The 9408-nt window shown below is 45.8% G+C and overlaps 2 protein-coding genes across 3 annotated transcripts; one reads left to right on the top strand and one right to left on the bottom strand.

The window, feature by feature from the left end:
- The first annotated feature begins 4496 nt into the window (after positions 1-4496).
- On the top strand, positions 4497-6746 carry LOC123097574 (uncharacterized). Of its 2 annotated transcripts, none has more exons than XM_044519347.1 (3): positions 4497-4817; positions 4923-5161; positions 6353-6746. In XM_044519347.1, the coding sequence occupies exons 1-3, from the start codon at positions 4608-4610 to the stop codon at positions 6543-6545; spliced, it is 642 nt and encodes a 213-aa protein (XP_044375282.1). In that variant the 5' UTR covers positions 4497-4607; the 3' UTR covers positions 6546-6746. The 2 variants fall into 2 exon arrangements, with proteins under 2 accessions (XP_044375282.1, XP_044375283.1); XM_044519348.1 differs by having other exon boundaries at positions 4501-4817; positions 4926-5161.
- A 505-nt stretch (positions 6747-7251) lies between these two features.
- Positions 7252-8990, bottom strand: LOC123097575 (probable calcium-binding protein CML27). Its single transcript, XM_044519349.1, has 2 exons — positions 8304-8990; positions 7252-7576 (listed from the first exon to the last, which is right to left on the bottom strand). Exon 1 carries the CDS (start codon positions 8892-8894, stop codon positions 8325-8327), a length of 570 nt encoding a protein of 189 aa, XP_044375284.1. The 5' UTR covers positions 8895-8990; the 3' UTR covers positions 7252-7576; positions 8304-8324.
- Between the last annotated feature and the right edge of the window lie 418 nt (positions 8991-9408).

Here is a 9408-nt window from a genome sequence, read left to right as displayed (position 1 = left end):
TGGAGCCGTTTCAGTTTTTGGTTGTTTTTCACGGATTTGATGAACTGTGTTGCCCGACTCCATCCCAGGACAGAATGTTCTAGATGGGGCGGGTAAAATAAAAATAAAAGCTGTTTTCGGAAGAAAAAAAAAGCCGTCGCTGCCATGATTCGTGGGTCTCCGGAAAGGACGGGTGACGCCGCCGCCAGCTTGGTAGTAACGGTATACGACACGTCACTCAAGGACGAGACGCCACGTTCGCCCCCACCTGCTGCACCCGGTCTCCGCCACGCCGTAGCTACTGTGCACGCCGTACCTCGCAACGCACGGCCCCATGTGCCTGCCGCCCAACCGCACCCCAGCCAGGGTCGGGTACCATAGGGAGGGGTTGGCTTTGCAAAAAGTCTCTGTCGGTCCTGGCTCGTGGAATTCTTTTTTTTTTTTGAAGCTATTCTTTCTTTCTTTCTGGATGTAAATAAATGTTGGTCCGTGCGGTCTCACCTGCCTTGTCTGTGGTACCACGGTGATTGCGTGGGTTAACTTCCCTGACCCCGCTTCAAACGTGAGTACGTACTACCGATGTTAACGTTGCCCGGCTGGATTAGTATCGGTCTGCCAGCACAAAATCAACACTCCACGAACCGGCCGCAGTTAACCCCGAGCCGGGGCCGAGGAGGTTGTTGGGTGTGCAGTGTACATCCACGGCGTCATGCCCGGCCCGTGACGTTTTCTTAGGCTAGGCGCACTAAAACGGACTTTGTGGCATTCCACCTCGACCGATTGATGGTCACAGACCGTGACTCGCTGGATCACGACAGGACACCTTGCCAACAACGCTGACAGAGAAGAGCCGTAGGATTAGGAAATCCACCGTCAGGACTCGGGCGTGAACTGGGCAGGTCGTGCGCAGCGCGCGGCCGCACATGCCATGTTTCGATCTTTGTTTACGCGCATCCACCGCAGGGTGGGGGGTTTTATCTGGAACCCAACAGGTGTCGTTTCCGTTGGCAGATGAATCTTTCTTCAGACATTTTTTTTTGTGCGAATATCTTTACTTCAGACTGCTCGTGCCCTCCAGCTCCAGCTCCAGGGTTGATTTTATCTTGTTGTTTACTATTTGTTCCATACAATATCGTCCAGTGGTCCTGCGCTTCCATGGTCCCAGCTACTAGTACTAGATAGACGCTCTTGTCTTGCCTAGCCAAGGCTTAAATATATTCCATCAAATTTAAGAATCGCATCTCATACGACTGTCCACGCAACATGCACGTGCCCTCCCTCAAAAGAAAGAAAGAATTGGGTGTGGATCACTCGGACTCAGAGAGTTATTTCTCCCTCCAGTTTTTCAGCTAACGGTGTCAAACACGTACTGTACGTAGCACGCGGAAAGACTCTTCTGCCCACCTCAATTTTAAACCAACCCATCTCTTTCTTTTCTTCTCACACATACGAGTAGGACCCACTTGTCATCTCTTTTTTCAACCTACCGTGCTCCGCTCCAGTCCATCGGCCGCCCCGACGCGAGCCCATGGAGTTGCAGCTGCAGGACAAGTGCGCGGCTGTTGCACGGGGCTTCGCTCACACCGAAACAGCTAAAAACAACAAAAGGAGCGGGATTCGGCTGGCCGGCAAACGAGTTGCAGCGGAGACGACGCCCACGACCTGGCAGGCTCCTACTGAGGGAGCTCGTGGCGAAGGCGGCTCCTCGACCAAGCTCGAGCGGCGGCGCGTGCGACCGTGGCCCTCAGCTCGGCATGGTGGCGCCCGCTGCCCCGGCCTTCGACCCAGCACCTCCCGACGGCAGCGCGTCGCGAGGTGCCATGTCCGTGCCAGAGCTATCTCTTGGCAATTTTGCAGAAAAAATCTCTGCATGACTGACCTGTTGGTTGCTGCCACCCGGAAAGCGGAAAGCAAACACGTACTTCATCGAGCGTGCACCACTCACCCATGGACGGTGGTTGCAGTTGTGACCTGCCACGGGACGCGTACACGATAAGAAAGCAGCTCGTTTGCCCGCTGCACGCGGGGCCAGCGCAACCCTTCGCCATGAGAGCGCCGACGCACTATGTATCCTAGCACTAGATCTAGATGACCAGCTGCTGCGTTGCGTGTGACAAGTGAATGGATGATGCACCGACACAGCCTGGCTTAGTTACGTGCGGGCATGCAGCTGTGTAGCGTGCAAGGGAAGTTTACACTCGGAGCATCGGCAAAGCAAAATACCGTGATACCCAGCGTTCTCCCGAAGCAACTCATGCGGCCGGAAACCCAACCGATAACGCACCCACTCGCTTCACATTTTGTGTGTGTGGTGTCTCAGTTTGTGCGTGCGATTTGCTGAGAACATAACATCGGACTATGGGAATTGGGTCACATGGATGCAGGATCGTGAAGATCTGATCGTCGATGGTGAGCATTGCCGCGTCCATCTACTTTAACATCAAAATGATAGGAATACTCGTAAATATATGAGCACATGAAACATACTCGCTTCGTTTATAAATATAAGTCTTTTTAAGATTTCAATACAAACTGAATATGGATGTATATAGACATATTTTAGAGTGTAGATTCACTCATTTTGGTTCGTATATAGTCTATATTGAAATCTCTAAAAAAAGTTATATCTAGAAACGGTGGAAATATTAAATTTGCATAAACACAACCATGCATTGGTCGGTAATAACGGAGGGAAATTTCGTATGTGATTGTTATAAGCAAGGTTCACAAATAAAAGTTCGCTTGGTTTGACAATGTACACAACAATGCACATGGTAAATACAACTAGTCGATACTACCAAGACGGATAGTAAACAGTACGTAGATTGCATACATCGTGCATTAATGAAATCCTTACATGCCTCTACCAATGGGCCGCCATGTTTGAAAACAAAGAAAAAGTAGCCAAGCCTGATGCACCTAGCCATTTCTTTTGGAGTGCATCACATTCATGGGACAAGATATACTATCTACCACCATACAAAAAATTGCGTGGAGCAATCGGACATTTTTGTTTTGTTTTGTTAAAGAGCAGCCTGGTTCTCATTTTTTTCTCATTATTTTTTGTCACTTTAATTTATAATAAATTCAAAATCATTTGGGAATACAAAAAAAAGTTTTCAATTCAAAAAAAGCATGTCTATTAAAAATGTTTATAAATTTGTTTTTTTCCTAAATTCAAAAATTATTCACAAATGCAAAAATATATTTAGGAATTCAAAAATTGTTCATGGATTTGAAAAATATTCACAAACTCACAAAATATTCGTGAATTCAAAAAATCTCCGTAGATTTTTGAAAATCTTCACGGATTCAAAAAAATTTGTCGAAACAAAAAAGTTCACGAATTAAAAAATTTGAGTGTTTGAAAAATGTCTATAAATTCAGAAAATGTTCACGAATTCAAAAAAATGTTCGTGAATTCAAAAGTTGCTCACGGATTTGATTTTTTTTCATGAATTCTAAAAAATGCTCGTGAATTTAAAGAAACATTCACGAGTTAAAAAAGTGTTCGTGAATTCAAAAAACTTTTGTGAATCAAAAAAAGTTCGTCGATTCTAAAAAATGTTCGTGAATTCAAAAATAGTTTGCAAATAAAAAAGTTCACGAATAAAAAATGTTCACAAATTGAAAAATATTATTTCTGAATAAAAATGTTCACTGATCTGTAAAAATATTATTGAATTTGACAAATGTTTGATATACAAAGACGTTGATAATTATTAAAATTATTCTCTAATGTGAAAAATGTTAAGGAATTTTAAAAAATTCATAAATTATAAAAAACATCATGAATTAAAATTTAAAAGTAGAAAAAACAAAAATGGAGAAGGAAAAACAAAAACAAAAATAATAGAAAAGGGACGAAAATGAAGAAACAAAGGAAAGAAGAAAGTAAAAAACTGATTGAAAACCAGAAAACCCAGGGAACAAACAGTTTTCATCCCTGGAATGTTACAAGAAATGTTGGCCCTTTTATCTCAATTTGGCCGCGCCTCCCAGTTTAGCAGGAACCTAACCGTGCCTCATTGGCTAGCAGCGCTACACACCACCCAACGGATCCGGGATCGATCCCTCGATGCCTCCCTTTTCACCTTTTTCTCTAGTTGAAGTGCACATTAATTGGCCGTCCCATATGTGCGATTGTTTGCACACTAGATGTTAATGAAGAACATAGAACTTTTGAAGATCCGAGGTCCCCTATCTCCCAGCTCCAGAATGGCAGCCGGAGGCGAGGGGGCCAAAATTTCTCCAGCTGCGGCTGCTGCTGCTGCAGTCCCTCATGTGGAAACCCTACACCAGAGACAAGGGACTTTTTATTTATATTTAGACAAACCAGAGAGAGACAGGGGATTTTTTGTTTTGTTTTGAGAAACCGAGTGACAGGGGACTGAGAGATCCGGAACTCGGCCAGGAAAAGAAGTAGTCCATGGGCCGAAGATCCTGGTCCACAAGTCCACATCGGCGTACTCCGGCCCATATTTCACCCCTGGAGTTCACTGGCGAGGCAAAGCGCCAAGTAGGAGGCGCTCCCCCAGTTGCTGTCCAGATAAGGCTCTCTGCTCCGTACCATCTTCTTCCGTTCCTCTATCCTCTACGATTCAGTTCAGTTAGACCCCACCGAGCCAATGGTGGCTCCGGCGACGCTGTCCCTCCGCCCCTGCGCGACCCTCGCGCCGTCCAGGGCCGCGCTCCCCCGCGCCCACGCCCACGCCGGGTTCGCCCCCGCTAGTCGTCCAGCCCTCTCCGTCTCCTGCCCGCCGACGCGCTTCGAGAGCCTCCGCCGCGCCGCCACCGCCGTATCCGACCGGCAAGGCTCCGCGGAGCCTTCCGAGAAAGTAAGCATCGGCGCACGCTTCCCGTGCCTCGCATTTCGCGGCACCGGGCAAGTGGAGTTTCCTGCTCAGTTTTGAGACGACGTGGCGGTGTTTTTCTGTGCGCAGCAGGAGGGGAAGTCGCGGACCTACTACTTCCTGGTGGCGAACGCCAAGTTCATGCTGGACGACGAGGAACACTTCCAGGAGCAGCTCCAGGAGAAGCTGCGGCTCTACGAGGAGCGCAGCAAGGAGCAGGACTTCTGGCTTGTGATCGAGCCCAAGTTTCTAGACAGGTTCCCCAACGTCGCCAAGCGGCTCAAGCGCCCCGCCGTCGCGCTCGTCTCCACCGACCGCAACTGGATCAGGTAACTCACGTGTCTCTTCAGTCATCGTTGCTAGCTGGAGCAATGCTAATTAGCAGAGTCCCCCAAGGATATTAAAACGCCAATGCATGCAGTCCCGGCAACACTCGCTTCTGTAATCATCTGACTATAAGCCCCTTCAGTGGAAATTCTCCCTCCCGCTGAACATTACAATAAATAAATCACGCTACTAATACTTGCGAGATGTGATTAATATGTGCTCACTTCATTTATAGTTGCCGGCCTTGCTCAATGCCCATATGTCATGCAGTGCAAGCTGGTATGCTTCCTGTTGCAAATGGCAAAGCCGCGCATCAGTGCAGTCTTGTGTCTGCAATTTGCACCGGATGCCTACTTGACGGCTACCCATAATAATGTGCTTGCTATCAGCAAAGACGCACACTTCAAATGTGTATGTAGGTTGTTGACGAAAGAGGTGTCACAAAAGAAAAACACTAGTTCGGTTCAGATTCATGCAGTGCCCTTCCAGGCAAGTTCAGTTTCAAGAATTGACGTGTCTAGATATGCCACGAGCCAAGTTTGATCACATGGTGATGATTTCAGGGGTGGAAAGCCTGATGTTTAGCAATCTTACATGGGAGCTCAAGTCCATGATGTAGTCTCATGTATTTCAATAAGCCACATTTATAAATTTTCATCAGGATCTTGTTTCAACGCAAAAGTGCAATTTCTTATAAAATGAAGCCTATGGATGTACTTCTTGAAGTTGTGCAATATCCTGTTCTGATTCTATTTTTGTGCGTCATGAATCATGAACGTGCTGTTTGGTGCAGTACTTTGGATATTTTCTTGTTTTTAGTCGCCCCTGTTCAATAACTGGGCATATTCTCGATTTGAGTGGCTTGCATTCCTGAACATATTGATTAGACTGTGAAGCGAGCAAAAAGAAACTGAAGAAAATTACAGAAACTTATTTGACCATTGAATTCTTAAACATGATGGCACTGTCAAAAACTTATTTGCTGACTGTGATGTCGTGCTGGCATGGTCTGTGCTCTGTCAAACCCCTTTTTTTTGCTTCTATACATACAAATATTCTTAGCCAAGCATCTGCTTGGATTCGATCTTAAAGTTGTTGCTAAAAGCATGGTTCTCTATTTCTCATTTAAAAAGCATACATGCAGTAATAAAAGATTCTCAATAATCTCATGTTATCTCCTTTATTGCTCTCAGATTCATGAAACTAAGGCTGGACAGGGTCTTAGCAGAGCAATTCGATGCAGAGACACCTGAAGAAGCATTGGCTTCTAACCCTGCAGAGTTGAAATTCGATAAGCCTGACAAATGGACAGCTCCATACCCCAAATACGAGTCTGGATGGTGGGAGGCCTTCTTACCTCCAAAGTCCAGCAACGGCACGGCTTAGAGTTGAACTCTAGTCCGCACTGTGTATGGTTTCTTCCATGTAAGTTATGATTGTAAGTTTTGGTTTATGCTATGTGTATGTAGTCCGTGAGTTTATGAGAGTAGAGTTAGCTACATTAGTTGCAGAGATTGCTCTACTTTTTGATAATACCAAATAAGTGTGATGTTTCAAAGTCATGGTTATGTTATGCTTGTTATTATATTTCTTCAAGGATACTCATTACTGATTCATGTATGTTGTCATTCAAGGAACCGCCAGTCTATGAGGCCCTAAGTTAGTTATATCTGACCCAACAACATGTGAATCAATAATGTACACATCACCGGCAAAAATTAGAATAAAATGTACACATGCTTTTCCTTTCCAGTCTAGCAGCAACAACAATGATGAAAACAAAGTGGCAATGCCAATCATAGCATGCAACGCAAGACCTTAAATATTTGTGTAATCACAAGGGTCTGTTGTCCCATTAGTGCGATACCACTACTATGGCCATATAGGCTGTATAACAGACTGAAAATGTTGTCTACATTTAGCAATTTAGAAATAGCCATGGAATGTTGAGCTAACTCGTGATTTGTTTGACATTGATAATTGGGCCTTTCTTTGTTGATCCAGGCACCCCATAACTAGTTGATTTTCTAAATTGTCAAAAACTTTCAACTGCTCAAATAAATTCTTGTCAAAAACTAGGATCACAGGAAGGTAACAAATGTGCCAATATATTAAGAAAGTCAAATACATTCTACAGTTTTGATAAGAGATTATCGGACTATATAAGCCACATATACATCAGACGCACAGTACCTACATGGTAACATGAACGAAGGATAAAACTTACAACACATTAGAATAAGCTAGAATTGCAAGCCAGGAGCTGCATTCTGAGCTTCTAACCAACACACCAACTCCCTAGCACTGAAAAACCAACACAATTACACAACCCTAAAGACTGACGTTCACTTTTAAGGTCTGAAGCGATCTACGGATCTTGTGGTTGTTCCTCGCTCCAATCCTCCAGTGCTTGGAATCTGCACAACCAAAGGAACACATTGCTTGATGGCTTGCGATAAACTTAACCCAGAGCAAAGACGCGTAATAAAGTACCGTAGGTCTATAGCTCTATTGATGAAGTGCAGACCATGTGGATACAAGTTGCTTTCAACAACTGGTAGGTCCTCTCAGAAAGGAAAATTCATCTGGTTGGTGTAACAACCTTCGTGTGCTTAGCATACTATTCTTCTTTTTGACGAGAAACAGTACTAGTTACAATTTTGTTTTGTTTTTGTGCTAGTTACATATGTACCGTACTAAAATTCCCCATATATGAATCCTATATCTGGTGCATGTTGTCTCCCTGAGATTAATAAGTGTCCAATTTCTTTCCAAAGGAGAAACATAGAGAGAAACATTCATGAACATACTTGCTTGATTGGCCAAATAAATTGTGTATTCAAATGAGCAAATGTAATACCGTACATCAACGCGCAAAGGCAGTAACAGGTTAGGCAGGAGCAGGAAAGCCGCACGAAACTGCGGAGAGAATATTTTTAGGGGAGGCTGGTCAAGGTCTTTGATACAGTTTCCGAATTAACAAGAGTTTGGAAAATAAACGAAGAAACTAATTACTGCTTGCATGTGATGTGACCATGGTTGTCAAGCAAAATCCTCAAGACCTACCGCCAGATCGAGTCAACGGTGGAAACCTCGATCATGAAAAAATCACCCTAAACTAAAATGTCTAGGAATGATACATACATGAGAAACAGGAGAGGGACGTCAAGCTCCCCACACGGTGATCCCCTGCATCATGCACTTGAACTCGCCGAAGTCGACCTGGCCGTCGCGGTCGCGGTCGACGTTGCAGATCATCTCCTGCACCGCCGCCAGGTTCCGCGCCTCCGCCAGGCCCAGCTTCTTGAGCACGGCCTGCAGCTCGGCCGCGGAGATGAACCCGTCGCCGTTCTCGTCGAAGACCCGGAACGCCTCCTTCATGTCCTCGTCCTCGGCCTCGCCCTTCTTGCCGGGCTCCTCCTCGACGATGGGGCCGAAGAGCGCGTCGCCGAGAGCGCGGTGGAGGCCCTCGAAGTCCTCGAAGCCGAGGCCGGCGGCGCCAGGCGGGATGTAGGCGCCGACGGTGGCCTCCAGGCTGGCGCGGTCGGCGCCGAGGCCGAGCGTGTCGAGCGCGGCCGCCATCTCGTCGAGGGTGATCTCGCCGTCGCCGTTGCGGTCGAAGAGGTCGAACACGCGGCGCAGGCGCAGGGCATTGAGGCTGCCGTTGCGGAGGCGGAACGACGGCGAGGGCTTCTTGGACAAGGACGGCTTCGCGGGAGCGGGAGCGGTGTCCATCGCTTTGAGTTCGCCGGTGACGCTGTGTGTTTCTCTCTGTTCTTTCTGCTTTATAGGCTTTGAGAATGAGAATGATTTCTGGAGCGCTTAAAACGTCGGGGAGCCATGGTTTTATAGAGGGAAGGAGCCAATCCTTTTAAAAATTGATCTGGGAAAGTAGCGTGATGGCGACCGGACAGACGCAAATAACCCCTCGAAGTACAATTATATTAAACGATAAAATGACACATCTCTGTAATAGAGTAGGAGTACTCGATAATGATGATGTTGTAATCATGGACTGCGTATCGTAAATGAGAGATTTTTCATCATCAATATAAAATACGGTTTGTATTTTGGAACCGATGGGAGTAGTATTAAACGAGAAGGTGGCGTTATTATTTGCAAATTTCAATCTATGCTAAGGCTATCATACAGGTACTTATAGTGATCTAAATTGTCTTATACAGTATTTATTTACAGAGAGAATAGTATTTACAATCCACAACATATATTGACGCGTTTGCGTTTTTTT

The sequence above is a fragment of the Triticum aestivum genome, chromosome 4D, assembly GCF_018294505.1.
Source record: "Triticum aestivum cultivar Chinese Spring chromosome 4D, IWGSC CS RefSeq v2.1, whole genome shotgun sequence".
Taxonomy (NCBI): domain Eukaryota; kingdom Viridiplantae; phylum Streptophyta; class Magnoliopsida; order Poales; family Poaceae; genus Triticum; species Triticum aestivum.
The sequence above is the reverse complement of the archived record's forward strand: the minus strand, read 5'-3'. Positions and strand labels throughout refer to the sequence as shown.